The 22,604-nt window shown below is 39.7% G+C and overlaps 1 protein-coding gene across 10 annotated transcripts in view; it reads left to right on the forward strand.

Moving 5' to 3' along the window:
* Positions 1 to 22,604, forward strand: part of EPB41L3 (erythrocyte membrane protein band 4.1 like 3) — a 108,718-nt gene that overhangs the window by 10,354 nt on the left and 75,760 nt on the right. For all 10 annotated transcript variants that reach the window (XM_019525657.1, XM_019525670.1, XM_019525663.1 and 7 more), the window contains exons 2-3: positions 10,174 to 10,373; positions 20,299 to 20,490. In XM_019525657.1, coding sequence (XP_019381202.1) covers positions 10,185 to 10,373; positions 20,299 to 20,490 — 381 coding nt within the window. In that variant the 5' untranslated portion in view covers positions 10,174 to 10,184. The remainder of the gene's footprint in view (positions 1 to 10,173; positions 10,374 to 20,298; positions 20,491 to 22,604) is intronic.

A 22,604-nucleotide genomic window follows, 5' to 3' on the forward strand; every position in this document is an offset into this window, starting at 1 on the left:
AAAAGGGGGGGGGGGGGGGGCAGTCACAGCTGGACCTGCATCCTGGTGAACGAAGGGGGCAGGGGAAGTTCTAATTGTTTTATTTTTTTCCCCCTTGATAAAAACCAAAATCAAATGCCAAAATATGTAGATATTTAGAATGTATTTTATTATAATGATTGAGGCACTGGTAGGTTTCCAAACTGCTTTAAAGTTGCAAATATATCAAGAAAACATTGTGTTCAATCTAATATATATAGATATATATATAGTAGCATTTAATTTCAATTGCAGAAAAACAAGCATTTGGGGTTTTTAATAGAATTTTGGGTTTTTTTGTTAAAATCAGAGCATTTGGAATCTTAAACAGAGAACTAAGATCCCTACAATGACTTCAACCATTTCTGGTTTCAATTACTACATGTGTGTAACAAAAATGAATGTAAAACCCTGCAGTAAAACTACTATTCTTACTGTGAATACAAATTAATATATATAAAATAAACTTTATCTTCTTCCTCCTCAGCATTTTTTTCAATTTCTTTTTTTTTTCCTGCAGACTACTATTTTACCAACCTACAGTACCTTATTAAGATTGCAGTTCAGTATGTGGATTAAAGCTTTTCAGTGATAGATGGCTTTGTTAGTCACTATTATAAACAGCAGTTTCTCAGGTTTCCCAACATGTTTTATTGTTTATACCAAATGAAATAACAGTAAAGGCTTTGTAATATTTTTTGCAGTTTTCTGTAGTTGAATTCAGAATTCTCTGGAATGCACTCATTTGTCAAGCTGTAGATGTAACATTTTGGTTTAGTTATTGCTGTGAATGAAAACTGCAACATTTGGGGGAGAATGGGAAGATCCCAGTATTTTTTTGAGAGCGGATGAAACCTCGAAGGCACATTTTCTGCTGCAAGTGAGATCTGCTCAATAGAGCTAAAGGAAGTGCTGTCAGAACCTGGTTATGTGTCTTTTTCTTGGCCCTCTGATTCTCATCTTGCAGTACTCCCAGGTTTGTAGCAGGTTGGGGGTGAAAATAATTCATGCCGGCCAGTAGCAATATCCTCAAGGTATCGATCACCTGGGTATAACTAGTGCAGGCTGTACTTGGATCACTGCCATCTTTGTTCCTTTTACAAATCTACACCAAACAGACTCCAGGAGGCTCTTTTGACTCTTTCTGCTTCTCTCTCTCAGAGATTCTTTAGCAAAGCAAATGCGGGTAGTTTCCCAGTCACAAAAACGGTAGGTATGGAGGTGACTTTAAGAAGTCATTTTGCTTCTACGCTTGTGCAGAGGCAGAATCAAATATAGATTGACCATCCCTGACAGGTGTTTAGTCTAATCTGTTCTTAAAAACCTCTAATGATACAGCCTTCATCTTGGTGGCTCATTCCAGTACCCAACTATTCTTGCAACTAAAATGGTTTTTGATTGGTTGGATTGCCTCTTATATTTTTCTTGCTTCAAATTTTAAGCTTCTTTTCTCTTGTCCTACCCCCAGTGGATGTGGAGAAACCTATCCTCTTTATAATGGTATGTTTTACAGAGTGAAAGACTTTCTCCATTTTCTCTTTTTTTCTAAATTAAGTCATATTTTCTAAATCTCTTGTCATTGTTTGTTATCCTCCTCAGAGGAGAGGAGGACCTTTCCAAATTGCCTGTAACTTTTTCAAGTATAGTGCTCAAAACCAATATCTATAGATATCAATATTTATAGATATATAAAACCAGTGCCTGTCAGAGTGCAAGTGTGTTTTATATACAACATTTCTCTTGACAGACTCTACAATGACACATTGGCATCATTTTACTAACATGTTCAGATGGCAGTCCACTGTAATACAAATCTTTTTCTGTAGCTAACTCCTCATTTTTGTATTTGTGAATTTGATATTTCCTTCCTAGATGTGGGAGTACTTTGCACTTGCCTCACTGAATTTCACTTTATTTATTCAGACCATTTCTTCAATTTACCAAGGTAACTTTGAATTCTAAACCTGCCCTCAAAACTGCTAGCACAGCCCTCTTGGCTTAGTGTCATCAGCAAATTTGTGGAATATGTTTTCTTTCCCATCATCAACATTTTTCACAGAAATGTGCAACTGGACCCAGGCACACACCTATGGCCACCACTTAAAAAGCCTTCCCAGTTTGACAGTAGTCAGTTGATAAATAATCTTTGAATATACCTTTTGAACTTTTATAATTTCATCAAGACTGTATTTTCCTTCTTAGCCTTATGACAGTGTCATGTAGGACTGTTGCAAAAGCCTCCATAAAGCCAAAATACCACACATTGCTTCTCTATCTAGGAGGCCATTTGCTCTGACAGCAAAGGAAATCAGATTAGTTTGACATGACTTCTTGACAAATCCATGCTGTCTGTTCCTTACTACTGTATTATCCTCTTGGTGCTTACAAATGGAAGAGTTTGGAAGTAGGCTATTATTCTGCAGTCTCTTTTCTGACTTTTTAAAGATTGGTACTATGTTTTCAATCCTCCAGTCCTCTAAGACCTTATTTTCCTCCATGAATTTTGTAATAAAATTCTTAGCTCTGTAGAAATTATTTTGGGTAGTTGTCTAAAGTAAATTTAATTGGACCCTAATAATGTGAATATGTTTAACTTCTATAAATATTTTTTGACTTACTCTTTTTTCCTTATTCTGGCCTGTGTTCTTATAGCCTTGTTGTTAATGTGTGTTAAGCATCTGGACATAATTAGCTTTTTTTGTAACAACTGAAGGGAAAAATGGCTATTATTTCAGCGTCCCTTGAAGAATGTTCTTAGCTTTAAGTTAGAGAGAGACTTTTTTTTTCCTCTTCACCTTTCTGATGTTTTTATAAAGCTTTTCCATCTTGTCTTTCAGGTGCTTTCTAAAGTGTAATTTATTTTGCACCTTAGCTCCTCCTCCTCGTGTGATTGTGCATACATATATGCATACATACTTACACACATAGTGCATGATTGTGTATATCAGGAGGAGCTAAGGTGCAGAATGAATTGCGTCTTAGATATAGATAGGTATACATATACATCAGGGCTATGTGAAACAGCTGTATTTCGATTTGGTTTCGGATTCGGCCATTTCAGAGGACAGTGATTCGTTTCAGTGTTTCAGATCACTGTCCTGTTTCATTTTGGCCAAATCTTCTCTGAATCTGTTTTGAACGGGCTGCAAGGGAAGCTTTGCACAGCCCTACCCAGCCAGGTGGGGCTTGGGGCCCCAGTGGGGAGCAGGCCTGGGCCATGGGTGGCTCATCCAGGAGAGGGGGAGGGCTGCTGCCTTCCTTGCAGGTGAGGAAACCCCTGTGCAGATCTCTGATCCCTGTCATGCTGGGTCATGGGGCAGGGAAGCAGCGCAGAGTGGTGAGCAAGCCTGCTGGTCCCTGTTGCGTGACCTGGCTCTGCAGGGAGCAGAGTTCTCTGCCGGGTCTCCTCCCGACTGCTGCTCGCCCCGTGTTGCCCTGGACCTCTGCTCCCTGTGGAGCCAAGTTGCACAGCAGGGAACAGGGCTGCCCTGTTGTACAACCTAGCTCTTAAGGGAGCAGAGATCCGTGCCAGGGGTCTCCTCGCAGCTGCTGTCTGCCCCATGCAGCCCCAGGTCGTATTTAGCCTTTTGACCCCACAGGCCTGATTGGGCCCCCATGCCAAGATCAGGCCCTCTGCCTCATCCCAGCCAGTCTTGGCTGGTCCCTATGTACATGGATTGGGCCCCACAGCTCCGTCTCGCCTTCTCCCTTTCCCCATGTGCCACGATTTGTCCTTGCCCTGTCCTGCAGGGGCATGCTGTCTAGCCCTCAGGGCTCTGTACAAATCTGGAAATATGAAAGCCCGGGGGTGGTGCCACTGATCCCCTGTCACCAAATTTTTGGACCAGTCAGGAGCTCTACAGTCTGGATGACATAGCACAAAGGGCTGGATCTGGCCCATGGATTGGGGGATGAGCACCCCTTGCATAGTGTCACTGCGTATTATTTTAATATTGTCTCTTTGGAAACTGCTGCATCTCCTGAACTTTTTGCCATATGTGTTTTCCTTTGCATTTTATGTACTATTCTTTCTTTTCTTTGAATGTATTCATTCAGCTGTGATCTTAGACTCTATAATGCACAACTAAAGAAATGGGTGGATCTAGGAGGGAGGCATAGGTGCATGACCCTTGAGGCTGTGGTGCATATACAGTGGGTGCCACTACCACTTGCCCTTCACACTGCCTGGTGTTGAATTTGTCATCAAGGGATGAAGAGGCTAGGGGGAGCATCAAGTTAACCCCCAGGGTTTGGAAGCTGTGCTAAAGTGGCTGTTCCAGCAGGAGCCATGCTGACGAGCTGGTGAGCTCAGAGTTAACTGTACACTTACTACACAGCCATAAGGAAATACAGACACAACCCGTCAATCTTCCTGGACCTAAAGATTTGGCAGCAGTGTTTCTGATCCACTTGTTTGAGAAGAGAAATGATTTTTATCAAAACATCCTCTCCAGTCCAGTCCTTCAAGGGGGTGATGAGTAAGAGAAGATTATCTGGTATGAACCATCTAATCCCCACGCCAGTCCTTTTTTATTCTTCTGTTCTTGGAGGGCTTACGCTGTCAAACACCATATGCAAAGACTTTTTTTGGTGTTTTGCATGTAGGACTTGTAGTCAGCATTAAGACTGTCAAAAACATGAGGGAAAAATCATGTTAACTTTAAGGTGTGAAATAAAAAGTATTCTTTTTTTGGAATGTGAACTAATGGGGATAAAACTCATGGTATTTTGTGGTAACTGTTAAAGGGAAGAAAGTATCATGATCTGATGCCCCATTGTCTTTTTATATTATATATTTACATTATTGTATTGTTTTTAGTAGCAAGAGTATCCATAATCTGGAGAAATGCCCTCCTCCTCAGAGGTCATTGCTATGTAGATATGTCCCTTATTTGGAACAAAAATTTAAAAATAGAAATCATTATTACATCATTTGCAAAGCTGGCTCTCAACAGTGATTTATAATAATCTTTAGATATGGTTATAATTTAAAAGAGAACTCTCCACAAAGAAAATTAATTAGATCATAGACTTTTTTTAAATATGAAATTTTAATCCTTACATTACAGGAAATAGTGGCTATATGTAGTTCATTCAATTACAGCTGGTGCAGTAGTTGGTTTGTCATTTGTATTTCTATTTATTTTGGAATTAATTTGCAATTTCTCCTTTAATTTAATTTGTTTTATTTATAATAAGTAGACTTTTTTTTGTCAGTGAAAATAAATGAAGTGTTGTTATTAGATACAGGTTTCCTTCACTTTATGCAGGTTCTGTATGCACAAATTTGCTCTTATGCGATGACCCTTTTTATACCAAAAGTTCATTATATGCAAGGTCAATTCATTCTTATGTGATCGGTATGCTGTGGAAGTCAGCTGCATTGCGCAGTGCATTGTAGGAGTGACATGCACCAAAATATAGTCTCCTGCGTGGATCTGTGCTTCTCACTTGTTGTCTGTGTCACGTGTTTCTGTAGTTGCCGTCCCCATTATGGTAACATTCACTACTACCCTGTGCTTGTGTGTAGTGTCTGCTGTTGGCGAGTACCAAAATTGTCTTGTAAAACCAGAAGAAATGGGCCTGGGGGTCAGTATAGTCGGGATCTTGGCCTATATTCCTATTTGGTACATTGTAAAGTGGGTTCCCTTTATGCGAATTCAGGTTATGCACCATTTTCCACAAATGCGTGTACAGCATAAAGCAAGGGAAACCTGTACTAATGGCAGAGGCTGTGACCTGAACCTGAGCAAAACATTCTATATATGTTTAGTGAAAGAAGATCTAGGTTCTAGAACTGGAAAGCAGAGTGTTAAATTAATAGATGAGTTGTAATGAAAGGATACTGCAAGCATATGAAAGGGTAAAGTATGATATTTTCAGTTGATTATTAAGGGATTGATTCGTGCTTTGCCTCATAATGGAATGATGAACAGTATCTGCACACCAAACACGGTCAAATGACACGTGCATCTTGTTTTGGGATGGTAAATTGAAGAAAAAATGATTTTTCTCTTTAACAAAACTGTTCAAAACTATTTCCACGTTTAAGACACCCACTCCCAATTATCAGTTGTTAAATTTTAGGGAAAAAGTTGAGCCATGGTATAAATAAGGTATATGGGGACCAGGAGGTAATATGTTTATCCTGAGCTGTAACAGGTAATTGGGAATGGGGAAGGTTAAGTCCCTGGCCTGTACATAGAATGTAAGATTCATATCTCTTAACAATGATTGGGTAAACTGGAGAATAATTTGTGATGTTGGGTGTTGGTCTTCAGGGTTTTATAGCTTATATTAAATAACTGTGTGGTGCATAATGGAAAGGTGTTTAAAAATATATATTTTCTATAAACTGTGGCGCTAAGCAGGAGTACAGAGGAGAGAATTAAGATTAGGGTATGCTATGTGGCATTTTGCATATGTATGTTAAAATACCATATAACCTTTGGAAAGACATGAATGTGGATTAATCTTCACTTAACTCTTCATCACTAATGCTTTCAGACCCATCTTTTTATACATAACGTTTCTTAATATAAATTAATTTTTAACTTTAAGTTATAAGTAGTCACCTTTAAAGTCATCAAAGCCTCTGATTTTTTTTGAGACAGAGCCAAATCCTAGTGTAGTTGAAAACAGCAAGCATATTGACCACCTAGTTTGGGCATCCAAGAATTGTTAACTTTTTATCTTACGTTGTATTCTTTGAAGGTATTTTCAACCTTTGTTGAAAGAAAAAGGACAAATCCTAAATATGTCTGTAGCAGAAGTTTTTATTAAGAAATTGAATTTGGAGTTTGCTTTCATTTATATCTAGATGATGATGATATAAGATTAGGACTGTTGGTCTTAGTATTTAGTAAACATTGAAATTGTATGGGCAAGTAAAGAAAGCATTTGGAAATGATGAATTTTAGGTTAATGAAATCCATCAAGGATCTGAGCAACTACAGGAGAATCAAAGGAATCGCTAACGGAAAGGGTCTGATAACTCAAAAACAAAAAAAACCAAGGAAGGAAGAAGATTTGAGCCTGTACTAACAGCATTCTTTCAGAAGATAGGGGCTTAAACATAGCTAGAGATAACATCCAGGTCCAGGAGAGCTTTGTAGCATTGTTTCAAGTAAAAGTTTTACAGATTAAAAATGCTTTCACTTGCACTAAAAGCCATAATAAATATCTTCATTAGAGAGCAGTTGCCTATGATTCCGAGAAAAAAGCTTCCAAGCTAAAATCAAAGTAAAATAAGATATTTATTTGTACTAGTTGACAGTCTGGTCTGGTTTGGTCTGCTACTGGTAAGTAAATGTTGCAAGATGGTACTGGTATCACTAGTAAGACAAATAGGCCTCTTCTACTAAAACCTTCATGCATTCTATATTTTGTGTAAAAACCATACTGCTTGGTAAACCTACACTATTGTTGTTTTGGTAGTTGCAGTTAAATTTTCTGTTACAAACTACACCCTAAACCCAGTTGTTTGTTATTGAATCTGCTGTTGAAGGAATGTTTGGTTAGTTAGAAAAATTCTCTCAAGCTTTGAGACTAGGGGGAGAAACATTATCAATGGGACAGTGGGGGAGGGGCACGGACAGAAAACATATCCAAAACTCATTTTTAAATGTCTTATTATGGCTGCTGTAGTATTATGGCTGCTGTAGTATTATCAGATGGAAGCTAGTTCTGTTGCATGTGGATGTGACAGATGGACACTGCAAAACTACAAGAGATTAACCTTATTTTGCCATTTTATTTTTCAAGCATACAACAAAGAATGGCGTGATAGTATTGAACTCTCAACAATGATCATCACATTTTAAATGACTCCAGAAAATCCTCTTTCCGTCTCTTAATTCTCCTGTCTCTGTATCTATGGTAAAGACAATTGTCAAAATAAATAATCTCATATAACCATCCCAAGGTGTATACAGAAATGTATTGTATCCTTCTAAAGCTAGGTGATACAGTAATAAATTGAGAGATTGACGTTTGAGGCTAGACTTTCAGTGTGTGGTTATTAGTGATTTGCTTGCACAGGTTTTGCACGTTGCCCATTTTTTGTCATTTATGAATTTTGCTTACACGTCTCAAAAATTGAACACTGAGTGTTAATTTACTCACTATGTGGACAAGTGAAAATAAACAAAAATATACATGCAAAACTGCATGCACAAATCTGAGCTCCTTGGAAAATTTGGTCTTCAGTGTATAGAAAGTGTTAACCAATAACTAAAATGCTTGTTAAATGGTACATTCAAATACTCCACCAAAACATTTTCCATTAAATAATGAATCCCTAGTAAGGGAAAGACTATTCCATTAGACTGCAAAAAGGAGAGAGAGAATACAGCTAATGAATCTTGCTGTAGTAGCAAGCATGTTAGTTGGTTAAGAATTGAGTGGACTCATTCCAAACTATAAACAGATTCATATTCTGGGGAATTGCTTGTAATCGCATAGTAACTATGGTTACCAGGTTAAAGGAATTTGGTTTTGATGAACAGAATTAGATTGCTACAGTCTGATTTTAGTTTTGTTTTGTTTAAAATAGCTTAAATCAAGATGCACGTGTATGAGGCAGTGATGGCTAATAAGTTGTAAATACTGAAAATAATATGCAAAAGTATTTACTGTGCTAAACAGAATCTGTTCTTTCAAATCCTTGTTTAATGTGGAGTGGCATAGTGTCTTGATGTTGGATTGTCTTTCTGCAGTATCAGATGGAGTGCTGACAATACCTTTTATTTTTCTTTGGTCCCGTTTTACAAAACATTTTCCTGTTGGAAGGGTCTGTTAACAAACAATTATGGACCACAGTATTCAACTGTATAGCCTTGCTAACAATCTCATGTTGATTTAGGACCAAATGAAGCATAGCGCAAACAAACATCTGTTTTCATATTCAAACCATTACTTATTTCAACTTCTTAAATTTCCAAGCATCTAAACTTTAACTTCAATTTAAAGGCCTTTTAATTTTATTAAGAGGAATTATGGAAGTATAGCTGAATCTGACTGGTGCAGAATAAAACACAGAGCCAAATTCAGTGTGCTTCACGCATGTAGGCAACCTTGTAGAAATAAACAGGACTTTATATATGTTGCCTTTGGTTTAGTGTGCTTTTGGATTTCAGAGACATTCCCTCTTCTGAAATTATAGAATGCTGCTAGAGCCAGAATGAAATTTTGATGTGCAGTCACTGAGCAGAATTTGGCTCATAGCATCACCTTTCTTAAAAGCTGACAGTGTCTCATAAGAGCTGATTGTATGAAAATGTTTCTGTTCAATTCACACATCTCTCTCCCTCTCTTTCTCTCTTCCCCTTTCCCATTACTGTCTCTGTTGGCTGAGTATTAACATTAAAGACATTATGTAAAACTTTCCAAGGTTCCTACAACTCATTTTCAAAAAAGGCTTGGGTCTTTAAATGACACTAGGGAGCCTACAGTTAAACATTTCCAAAAACACTTAAGTCCAGTGAAAGTCACTGGAATTTTAAGAGCCTGAAGGTAGGTCTCTGCCATGTCTCTGGAGTTGCAGAGTACTCCACTGAGAAGTACTAGCTTTCCCATTTGCTTGCACCAAACCTGGAAATGAATGAGTGTCCCTACTTGCAAGCATCCAGGAGACAGAGTTTAAGAGCTGTGATAGGGAGAATGTCCTTGGATTTGCTTGCAGGCTTCATATATGGTTGGTGGGAGGAGGTAGGTAGTGCCATGCTTCTAAATGACACACAGAGAAACACTGAGGAAGTAATATAGACATCCTCCAGCTCATTTAGGTTCTTGTGAAAACATTACTCATTGGCTATAACACTCCTCCTGAATTTTATTTTTATATTTCTCATTACCATACTTTTGCTACAATATGCTTAATAAATGGTAGGGCAGAATTACATTTTATGGAGCATAAAATTCCTTGGGATTTATTAATGTATTTAGCCCTACTCTTTTGCCTCAAGTTATTTTCTAAGAATCCAGAATGGGCCACTGATGAATAATGAATATATACTTTGATTGGTTTCAAAGCCAGGATTAATGAGTCTAAAACTTAGTGATGGTCTTTTTCCATTTTGTCATGTAATTTAAAAAAAATAAAAATTAGCAGATGCAAGAATTGTCTGGAGTAAGTTTGACCATCTTGTTTTACAGAATAATCAACCATGACTACTGAATCTGGATCAGATTCTGAGTCGAAGGACAAAGAACAAGATCAGCGAGAAGCCACTGCTCAGCAAGGGACAGCAGGGGCACAACCTCCAGACCAGCAGCAGCTAAGTGAAGAACATCAGAACGGATTAGAACAGTTTTCTGGTGTGGCAGCTCACAGTACACCTGTGAAAAAAGAGCAGGCAAGTGAACTGTTTATACAGTTGCTGGACACGGAGGATTACACATTGTTTTATAAGCTCTTTGCAAGTAAAAGTGTCTGAATAAAAGTCTTGTCTACCTTAAAGCTTTGTTTGATTTGAAGGGCTTTTTTAATGACATCACAAAAATATACTGATTTGGCTCAGGTCCTTGGAACTTGACACTAATGTGTTAGTATACCTTTATGCACAATCTTGGAATTAATGTTAGATGTGCTTAATTTTGGACACCAGTATTATAAGCAGAAAAGCATTCTTTAAACTTTTTACATCAGAGTGCTAATTTTGAAAAGCTGCCAGTGTTTAGGAGGTTTGCTTCCACTCCGGCGCTTGCTGAAAGCTCGTTTCGTGTGTCCTAGTCTGACATGTACCATAACATCTCTGAGGTTTTAAAAGTTCCCTTAGTTCTAAATTGTTGGTACTGTAATAACTTTTTAAACCTTACTACTTTGCTTTTAGGATTTACTAAATGGTGGCTTTTCATTTTTCTTGTATTATTATTTTATATGTAAAAATGATGCATTTAGCATTGATTTTTAACCCTTTTTAATCAATAGGTCATGAAGGGTCAACATTTAGCATTACTAGATAAGTAGCACTCCATTAGCACAGGGGGCCTGGCAGTCAAAAGCTTTTGGTGGCAAAGGGTTAATGACAAGCTTAGGAACTTTTAAGTGAGGTCTGATTCTTTTTAACTGGGGAAAACAACTTATGCTTACAAGGCAGACAGAAGCAGAAAACACGTCAAGCATTCTGTCTGACCCACAACTGCATTTGCAAGCTTTGTTTTTGGCTCTTAAATATGATGTGCAGTATTGCAGCCTCAAGCTACTGTAGAAGAAAAAATTGCAGCTAGAAGTAATTTTGGGTGCAAATTATACCATTTCGATGTCTACCTGGTGTTGGGTGTGCTAATAAAGTGGCATCTTCTAACAGCAAACAGCTGTGCATGCAGTACTAGAAAAGCTGGTCACATCTCTGATCCTTTTGTCGTAGATACTGTCCCCAACTTTTCTTCTTCAAAGCATTTCCACCATATGGATTTCCTTTCCCTAGGATATTGGAGTCCTCATATGTTCTCGTACAATGTTTAATTCCATTGCCAGTCCACAAGAACATCGGTGAACAGATATAGTCTTAACTTTTTTGTAGGCAAATTTGATTTACCAGTAGATTGGTAATTAATTATGGAGCCTTCACAGTTAAGTCACTAATTTGAATTTAAAAATGATTATTTTGAAGTGGCTGTACAGCCTATGTGAAATGTTACATTTCATATATTTTAAAGCAGGTAAGTGTTCACTTCACAAAAACATCATTAAATCTTGTCACTAATCAGCCGCACTGCTGGGATTTTCAATAAAAAGTGTAAAAAATCAAAGAGGCAGTGAACTTTTTTCATTTTACTCCCACCTTAAGTTCCTCAGTGTTAAAAGTAGAACACCCAATCAGAGTAGAGAAGTGCATGCTGAGAAAATCCTTCATTTTTTTACTCAATTGTCACTTTATCCAGAAGAATAAAATAATTCTACAAGCACACCTTGATTGTGGGACTTGCGCAAGTAATGAATTCAGATCTACATATCTCCTCCCTAATGCAAACAGCGAGCCCTAACATCTCCTATCTTAAATGCAAGGAATTTAAAAATTCTGATCTAGTATTTTCATTTCATGTCTTCAAAGTTTCAGCATCTGTTATTGCTGGATTGTCTATCTCTGAAGACTCCTTTTTATCAAGTGGGATTCCAGCTTAAGAAGGATGGAAAGCATATTACATTAGAGAAGCATCTATTCTTAGAAGGGAAAAGATGTAAGCCTAGAATCACAAATATGTTGTATTGCCTCCATGGAACAATACAAGTTATGTATTTTGCAACATTAACTTATGTTTCTATCTGGATATAACTCCCTACAAGAATGATTTGGTTTTCCTTAAAATATGAAGATGTGTTCAGATACAGTATAATTTGTGCACCTGCTGGGTTGTAGTTGAAACTTTTTATTACAGTGTAATTATAAACAAGCAGGGATCAGACAGTAGTTTAATCTGATTTTACTTGTTCTTTTTTCAAGGGGTTTTTCTTTAAGTTATCAAGAAATATTCAGTTTATGCTCATAATTAATTGAGGAAAGTTAAATGTTGAGAACTAAAGTTGGCATGCTTCTAAAACTGTGCCAAAAGAGGCACAAGTGGAAGAAATATATCACCTGATTTAATTCACATAAGAGGACGTGAGGCTTTTTCACTGCTAATGAATTGTGAAGTGGAAAGCAAAGGCAGCCCTCTTTTGTATGTGCTCATTGTCAAATTCTGATGCATGCTAGTGTCCATATTTTACAGCCTCTTTACCTGCTTTCAGCTTTTTTTTCTTTCTATCCTTATACCCTGCGACACCATCATTTTTATATTGTGGAAATAATTCAAAGTTCACAAACCAGAAGTAGATCACACTGAGATAATTACATTGTTTTTTTCCAAAAATAAGACTTAAATAGCCTGCCTTTAGTTTTTATCTGCAGCTAAAGCAGTTGTTTCCAGTTTTTCTATGAAGAGTTACTGATAGCAAATATTAGCATTGTGAAGTTGTACTTTCATGCAACAATAAACCTTGTTTTTATCAAGACCATTTATAGGAGTCGAGACTTCCTGCTCTGAAGTGCATTCTTCTCTGCAGACTGATTTGCAGGAGACAGACCCCATACTATATATAAATTACCAAGTCAGATATTACAGTGTTATAACCTGGTCATGACTTCAGAATATAAAGCTGATATGCTGAGATTATTTGACATTCCTATTTAAACTCCAAACCCAATGATCTACTATTTGAATTACAGCTGAAGTTTCTAAAGTGCTTCAAAGGCTGTAGGCATCTGCATTTTAACATGGGGGATCTAAATAGTTTAGACTGTATTGCAAGTCAGAAACAAAGGGTTTTGAATGCTTCCAGGATATTTTTGCAAAAATATATCTGAGGTCTTCCCTAAATGGTTGTGTGAAGGAGTCCCCAATATCTTCCACTTTATTGAGATTTTTTTTCTCCCTTCCTGTCCCACAATGCTCCTACCAACAAATGAAGCTTATTCCTCACCGATGAATTTTGGGCCAATCACTTTAGTCTTCCTGCTGGGGGTGGGGGACTTCTTCACAGTCCCAAATACATTTCTTAATATAAGCTTAACCTGGCATGGGTAGCAGAGATTTAAACCAGAAAAGGGGACAAAGACTCTGTAAAGCAGCTGTAAGAAGGCATTGCTGTATCTTAGTCAGAATGGTAAGGTACTTTTGCCCCCCATTTTTACATAAAATCCTTTCATAAACTTCTAGCTTAGTCTGTACCTTGTCTTCCTTAAATAAAAACCAATTTAGAATATACAGTATTTTGTTTGCCTTAATACATGCTTAATACATTTTTCCCAGACATCTCCCTGAGTGTGGCAGTTGCCTATTCAAATAACCATGGCAAAGTGTTTATTCAAATGTTTTTATTTTAATTGCCTGGGTAAGCAGGCCCCTTCTCAACAGCCAAATGCTACCATCAGTTTTCTAAGTATAAAGTTCATGATATCTCTCAAGTCCTGGCTTTTATGAAAACATACTCTCCCAATCCTCCATGACAGCTGGCTTATCCGTGAAAGAGCATTTCTTCTCTTCCCGCATCCTTGGTCACCAAGGCGATGGAATTGTGCCCGTCTCTCTCCACCTCTCCCGCCTCTATTTTTTATGAAGTGCTTTCCAGCTGCCTTCCCACTAGATCCTTCTCAAAGCTCTTCTTTTAGGTCCCCAGTTTTTCCCTGTTCTTTCTCGGGCTAAGGACAGGCATTTGATTCCAACATTGCATCTTTCAAGGGAATGTGCAATGCAGGAAAATGTGAGAGGGGACATCTAGCTGCTGGTCTTGGAGAGTAAAGTCACTTTAAATCCCAAGCTGTCTGGCCAGGGGACTATAGAGAGCTGCTCCTTTGCTTCCCCCATCCCCTTGCCAGAAGGGTTTAAGCAGGAGGTGGCTGCAGAGGAAAGGAAGATGCCTACCACCAGTGGAGTGGGGGTGGGGTGGGAGGGTGAGGGCAGAATGGTAGAAGCTCCATGCCCAGGCTCCCCCCTCCTCCATGAATTGGGGTTGTGTTTGCAGCCCCAGCTGCTGACCTGAGACCATGACCAGTCCCAGAACAGCAACCAGGGTTGTGTTCAGCCACCCACTTACTGCAGGCTGTGCTTAACAACCCTGGTTGCTGCTCTGGAAATGGTTAGTGTCCCGACACAACATCTGGGACTGAGCATATAACCCCAGTTTGCCCACAGGCAGGAAGGTGGGAGGGAAGGGGCATGCTCTTCTCCCACTTGCCCCTGTGGGCAGACTGGGACTCCAGAGTGCTCTGGGACACTGATTGATCCATCATAGTCCCCCTGGTTTTGTTCTGTGAAAAACTGCTTGAACACCTCCTTGAACACCAAATGCTATGTTTTGTGCTGGGAGAAAGGAGTTTCTCCTGGTATAAATGCATAAATGTCCACAGGCTCAGACTTCACCCTTTAGGTGAGGTGACTTTATCACCTATGTTGATGACCCTTTCATAGAGAATGGCCCTGTATTCTTGCTGACTTCATAGACTGCACTACTGCTGCTTTACCTGGGTGTTTCATGATTTCAAAACTTTCTTCCCTTCAGAATGAATTGCATTTGGCAAATCAGCCAAGGCCCTGAAAAAGTGATTAGACTTCTGAAACTAGCTATAATTTTCTGAGATAAACATCCGAGGGGTATCTGGGATTTGATAGTCTTTCCTCAGTTTCTGAAGCCAATAACCTGAAATGAAATGAAGAAACAAAACAGAATCAAGCCAGACAGTGGATATGTGCTTCACCCTGTAAGACAACAAAAAGAAAACATTATAGTACAGAACCCCTTGCTTATTTATGGCTAATCAGAAGATTGAGAATTATTAAATGGCTCAGACCACTCAAATTGCATGATCATAAGACAGTTCTGCAGTTACTAAGTTTTTAAATCTATATTTGTACATCTGTAGGAGTCATGTTCCAAGAACAAGCCTGAAACAATTGGTTTTTTTCCCCTCTGTTTGATTTGTAGGCCATGGAATTGAAATACTGCAAAAAAATAGATAAGAAACAGGCATGAGGAGAAATAAGTTTCTGGAGAAAATGCATGTATTCTGTAGGCTTGCTCTGAATTTTGTAGCAGTTGCTTCTCAGTGGTCACTTTTCTCTTAGATAAGAGCACCAACAGAATGTCAAGTTTCTTTAAGAAGATGAGACTTGATTCATTTTGAAACTGTCTCAGTACATGAACATGTCATGATGGTTTTGGGGTCCTCACTAATCTTTCTTGGCATGTTTCTGGGCTCTGAACTACAGAAAAACCTGTGTGATTGTAACCTAGAAAAATTCCATTAAGCTTATATTGGCCTACTTTCTTAGTCTAATAGAATAATTGCAACACACTTCTTTTATGAACTCTTGCAGAGTACTGCAGTAACAACTGTTTGGTAACAGAGGTTTCAGTGAAACAGAATATCCCAGAAAGAGTCTTGGGAGTTGTTGCAGACTGAAGGGACACATGACAAAGCTTGGCTCCAATATGTGCTAATAAGCATGTGTTGGAGCAGACTTGATTAATCGAGTCTGTTTGAGTGCGCTAATTAGCACAATCCAGCAGCCTCCATGTTGCACACGTTCAGCATCCCCGCATTTCAAAATGGGGGTCTGGGGCACTTTAACTAAAGCTTGTTGAACAAGCTTTAGTTAAAGCAGCCCCACTGCCATTTTGAAGCACAGGACACTGAATACAAGTGACGCTGCAAGCACTTTAATTAGAGCAGGTCTGGGAGTGGTCTGCTCCCCACTCCCCGGAGTTCTTGCATAGATGCCCAAGATGCCTCCTATCCTTAAATAGAAATCTCAGCTGGGTACCTCAACTGCTCACTTTTTTGAGGGATTTTCCCAGGTTCTCTAATGCTTTTTTTTACCAGTGATGTTTCGAATCCTCCATAGCCTGACTATTGCTGTGGTTTTGCCTACCCCTGTGTAAAGCACCTGTCCTGTTTCCAAGTCTAGGAAAGGCTTGCTGCCATCCCCAGTTCTCTTTCAGGGCAGAGTTACGTTCGTAATAAGTCTGAAAAACAACAGTCAAAACACTGCTCCCTTCCCACCCAGCTTCCACTCCCAGAGGCTTCTTCACTTCAACCCCCCACCTTCTTCCAGGTCTGCTAGAAAACCTCATCTACCTTCTTCAGTCCTGGAAGAGGCTACATACCTCATTACTTGCCAGATGGGGCTGATAATTATATAGGGCTGGCTGGCTGCAAGCCCCAAACCCTTAAAGCAGGGGTGGGCAGATATTTCAGGTTAATGAGTTTTGGCAAGCTGTCAAGGGCTGTAAGGGTAGCCCCTCCCCTTGACAGATACCCCACCCCCTAGTCGCCATCTTGGGACCTAACCCCTGATCTTTGACACCTGAATTCCTTCCCCTTCCCCTAGAAGTACTCCTTTTGGGAGGGGGCCACTGCCATCTTGAAACCAGAGGAAATAAACAAACCATATACTTAAAAACATTTTTAAAAAAATCAAACATTTACTAAAACTTATTTTTAATTTTATTTAAAAATGTATTTTTGTCTTGATTAATGCATGTTTGCATAGTGTATCTAGAGGCGTTTGTGTAGTAGCTCAAAATACAGTATTAGTCTTGTATATTGTGTGTGGGGTGGGGGGTGAACGTGTGTGGGTATATGGTGGGAGGTGGGGGGGAGGGTGGTGTTCAGAGTCCCCAGAGTGTGCAAGTCCCTGAAGCTGCAGGTGGTGGCAGTGAGTGGGGCTAGCCCTCCCTGGCTCCATAGTGCACAGCTCCTGCACTCCTGCCCAAGTCCCCAGCTGCAGGTGGTAGCAGCGTGTGGGGCCAGCCCCACCAAGCTCCATAACACTCAGCTCCCGCCCAGGTCCCTGGCTGCATGTGGTGGTAGCCTGCAGGACTAGCTGCACGCGGCCCAATAGCGGTCCTGCCCAAGTCCCCAGCCGCACAAGGTGGCAGCGTGGCAAGGCCAGCCTAACCCCATAACATGCAGCTCCTGCACTCTGACCCCAGTTCCCATCTGCACGTGGTGGCAGCGTGTGCCACCAGTCTCACCGGGCCCCAAAGCTCAGGTCCTCTGCTGCTGCAGCGTGCAGGCCAGCCTGGCCTGGCCCCATAGCGCACAGCTCCGCACACTCCTGCCCCTTTCCCCCAGCAGGAGTCCCTGGCTCACCCTGTGGTTGCTCGTACCTGCATTTCCAGGCTCTCGGGCAAGAAGACTGGAAACAGCCATGGGGTGGCCAGCAAAAGCCTCTGCCAGGCAGAGGTACCTCCTAGCTTGGGGCTGAGGTGAGTTAGGCCTGGGATGTGGGGGGTGGTTGCTTAGCCAAGGCTTACTGTGTTCTCACAGAGGGGCCCCACGGGCCGGATGGAATTGCCTGGCAGGCTGGATCTGCCCTGCGGGCCGTATTTTGCCCATCCCTACCTTAAAAGAATAAGGCCTGACTCAGAGCTGCTGTGATCATTAACCTAACCTGTGACATGGAGGGTCTTCATCTCCCATTACCACTTCTGTGATAGTTTGGGTTCTTGACATCTTAACACCAAGCCCTAAATGCTTCAAAGGGAAAGTGCTCAACTAACATTGCTGGGCTGAGAGAAGGCCACAGCTGAGGTAGCAGGAAGTGAATTTCCCCTTTTCTCTCCAGTGTGTTTATAGCTGGTTAAGAGGCTATGTTGGCTTTTAAAAATAGCTTCTGTTCCTTTTGTGTCTTCTAGGCTCACTTCCTTCTTGTATTCTGCTCCAAGATCAGACTAAACCTTTCAGTGCTTCTACATAGGGAGTAGGAGTTGTAAGGCGCTTGCACTTCGACTTCTGGTTCGGTGTGGAGACATGACTTCTCTTGTTTCTTATGTTGTGACCAGTAGGAGGAGATGTGCAAGATCTAAATTGGGGAAGTAATAGAAGCCAGTTGTATTTCTCATCTACAGTATTACCTCCCTGGAGTAGCAAGGAGGGAACCTAAGGCCATACATTTTCAAGTTTAAGTTATTTTACCTCTCTTTGGCCCAGAAAAACTAGCACTAGAGAACTCTTACGTGATTTCTCTCAGGAAAGGTTCCCTGCATTTTGTGCTGTACTGCTGTTTGCTAGTTGTATGGTGCAGGGCTGTTTTGTCTGAAAGCAGATTAAAGCTTTTGGATAACTTTGATCTACTCTCATGAAGGCTCATTACAATGGATGAAAACAGACTTGAAGGATTAATTTATGATGAATTTCAGTGCTGCTTGCTACTATTCATATGGAAATATTTCAGAGCCAAATCAGTTATTTGTTTTTGTTTTGTTTTTTTGCATCATAGTGAGACGATTAAAAGATTAATTCTTTTAAAGCTTTATTTCAGTATTACTGCGTTTTCATCACTGAAGTGTTGTTTGGGGACTAGCAGGGACATAACTGGAAATAGAGGTAACCGTTACAGGAATGCAGATGCTCTGAAGAGTGCATAGTCTTTTTAGATGGATCTGCTTTGACTGTCATCTGTTCTAGGAAGAACCACAATCAATATTAGCATCCTAACAGCTCTTTTAGATATCTCAAGCTCTGACTATTGGATAAGCCCAAAATAGAACTGCTACAGTGTTTTTAATCACACTTGCATGGTGACAGACAGGGAGGTGGGGAACATGCAGCATGAACAGCTGGGGTTCAGGTCCCTACTATTCCAAGGGCTTGCCATCTCCCATTGGCTAGCAGATGGCAATTGGCCCTCTCCATCTCCATTAATTAAATCTTTTGCTTGAAATGTGTATAATCTATCTTTTTGTATGCCACACTCTCCCTGCCGGTCATTGTAGAAGAGGTGGTGTAGCTTTTTTCATAATAAGATAAAAACTGCCATTTTCTGGGTCAGAACATAGGTATCTTGCCCAGTATCCTGTCTCTCAGTGGCAGAGAGTGGATGCTGGAAGGGAGTAAACTGAATAGGACAAGGGTTTTTTTTCTACTGTTCCTCTATCACTTGCAGCGTACAGCATTTAAGGTATAGGAAGTTATAATTCAGAGACTGACTTCCATGCCCAATAGCTACAGATGCCCCTTTCCTCCAAAAATATGTTCAACCCCTTTTTGAATCTGGCTAAAGTGTCAGCTTCCACATCTGGTGACAATGAATTCCACACTTTAATTGAAAAGTAATATTAGTAAATTTATAAGATTTTGTGAAAACTTGGGTAAAAGGCCTAAGAGCTAGCACTAATTCAGTGTCACTGGTGGAGCTTGTGCCTACCTGGGGAGGAAGGAGATCCCTTCTATCTCCCTGGTAAGAGAGAGAGGAAGGGAAGACTAGAGGATTTAGAAGACTGAACTAAATGGCAAGGCTTAAGAGAGTCTAACCCGGGTTGAGGGGGAGAGCCTTGTAACCCCCATGTTGGATACACTGAAAAGTCTGGTTTCTGGGCAATGGGGTTATGAAGTATCTTCTCTCACTGTAAGTTAATAAAGTTTTGGCTTCCTGCTTGTATCTGTCTATGCATCTGTCTGCCATTTGATTAGGACATGCTAGTGAATACAGACAGTTATGAAAAGAGGCACAATTGAGTAGGCAAATTCTTGTTTTATTGATCCCAAACACCAAAAAGGACATTAGTTATATATGTATAGGGATATATAGATGTCAATATCATTAAATGATGACATCTATATCTCTAAATCTGTATCTAATGTCCATCATTTATATAGCAATTAAAACCTTTGCTGGTAAGTGGTCACTTTCCACGTGGGAGTTCAGTTGTTTCATGACTCTAAATTGTTGTCTTGTACAACACTGTGTTCTTTATCTGAAATTGAAACATATTTCTTTAATTTCTCTTCACAGGCAACTGACAAAGAACAGGAACTTGCTGCTGCAAAACAACTGGAGTACCAGCAGTTTGAGGACGATAAGCTATCCCAAAAGTCATCATCTAGCAAGCTCTCCAGATCTCCTTTAAAGATTGTCAAAAGACCCAAAAATATGCAGTGTAAGGTGACTCTCCTGGATGGCTCTGAATATGCATGTGATGTGGAGGTAGGTTTTTACTTCTATTTTTGTATGGTTTTGTCACTCTATCTCTTTTATTTTGCATTATGTTCTGTTACCTGTATATCCTAATTCATTATAATCTGAAGGAAAAAATTGTTTTTAAACTTCGAAGGATTCAGAAGCTAAAACTTTCAAAGAGGCAAATCTGAATCTAAATTTATAAACCCATAAGCATCAATTAAGGCATCTGTTCCTTTTCCGAAGTGCCAAACATTAACCACCTTCCACTGTCCTCTGTAGGAGACTGAACGCAGATTTACCCCAGACAAGAATATGTGCATTATTCAAGGGCCATGGGGGTGTAACAGTACCACCAGGAATGCTGACAATGAAGGACATCCAAGAAAGAGAGTTTCCTATGTCCAAAGTCTTCCCGGTTCCCAGATTCGGTGGTTACTCGCAGAGCAGTTCAGTCTTTTCTCAAGATAATGTTGGCCTGTGTGTAATTGGTGGAGGGGGGGAAGGGATTTGAGGAATTGAGCATATGCTTTGCCTCTAGAGGAGTTTGCCTTAGTTGTGTCTAAATCTCAGTAGCTGGGAGAAGTTGGCAGCTTCCTTTAGGCAGTCAGTCTTCCTTTCAGGCACCATCTAGGCATGAAGCTTTTTAACATGCCAGCCTTTAATGACATAGCAGCATAAAGGCCTCACAAAGAAAACAATGGATTCTCTGCCAGTGGTTGCTTTTGATAATTAAGGGGTATATGGCAAAAAAGGGGGGCCACCAGAAGGAGGGGAAGAAACTGAAAGAGCAAAATTAGGGTAGAAGGTGAAAGGTGTGGTGGAAGAGTTAAGGCTAGATGAGGACAAAAAAAAAGAACTAGGAAAAATACATAAAGGAAACATGAGTTTTGGAGAAAAGAATTAAAAAAACGACAAGACCAGAGAGGGAAAGGAAAAGAAGAGAAGGTGAGATGACAGAGATTCTAAGCAGAAAAAGAGTCATTGCACCATTCCAAATATGTCAGCTGTAACCCCAAATAGTGGGAAGTCTGCCTTAAAAGGTAAAAAGATCACTGCATTTGGGGCCAAATCCTAAGCATCTATTCAGTTTCTGTTGAGCTCAATCAATAATCCCAACAACTTCATCAGGGAGGGCAGGGCAAGGACTTCCAACTTTATCCAATGACTTTGCTCTGTACTTTTTGGAGCAAATGTGTTTTTACAGTGCCAAGAGCTTAGGTTTACATGGCAGATGTGATTTTATTATGTATTTAGTCATTTGGCAACTATGCAGTTAAGTACATTTTTACTTTTGGTGGTGAGAATGTTTCAACACAACTCCAGTGTCAGATAAAAGAAAATTGGTGCTGGAAGCCAAAATAGTAAAAAAAACTGACATTCATGATGATAATGACATACTACACTAGCTACCTAGAGGTAGTCTTGAAGGCACAGTTAACTAAAAACATAGTCACTGGAAGAATTGCTATACTGGCTTTGGGAAAACTTGAACCTATTTCAGTCTTGGTCACTTAATTGGAAAATATAAGTCACTATTTGGAGTGCAAGCAAGCAAGATTTGCTAGATAGAGGTTTTGTGGAAATATTAGCGGACAAGTCAAGTTTTATGAAGGCATTACATGGAGCACAAAGATTTATTAAGTTAGGTTTTTATTTATGCAAGTGAAATGCTTTGAATTATGCTTCCTTCTAGATTGCACACTTTTTTTTTTTCTTCAGCCTTGTACTGTGCATGAGCTGAAGTGTTAAAGGTGCTAGCATATATAGTAGATGTCACTGATTTATTGTGTCGTATTTCTCTCTCAAGTTCTGTCTGACTTGTGTGAACAGAAATTCAGAATGTCCAGAATGAATTGCACTGTTTTTATCTATTCAGATTACTAAAATATCCTTAAGTTCATAGTGGTAACTAGTGTAAAAGTGGGTTTGTCTGGGTTTTTTTGGCCCTCTTCAGAATCAATCTGGGATTCTCAACCAGGGCGCCACAGCATCTTGGGGTTCCTTGAGATCCTTTCAAAGCATTGTGGTGTGCCACTCAGTGTTAGCATTGTTAGGTTTGCAAACATGGGTCACAAGATAAATCTAGAGATTTCAAATAGAATTTCATAGTGTTAAAAAAAAAAAAAAAAAAAAAAAAA

This window comes from Gavialis gangeticus, unplaced genomic scaffold (assembly GCF_001723915.1).
Source record: "Gavialis gangeticus isolate Ggan-Ray unplaced genomic scaffold, GavGan_comp1, whole genome shotgun sequence".
Classification (NCBI taxonomy): Eukaryota; Metazoa; Chordata; order Crocodylia; family Gavialidae; genus Gavialis; species Gavialis gangeticus.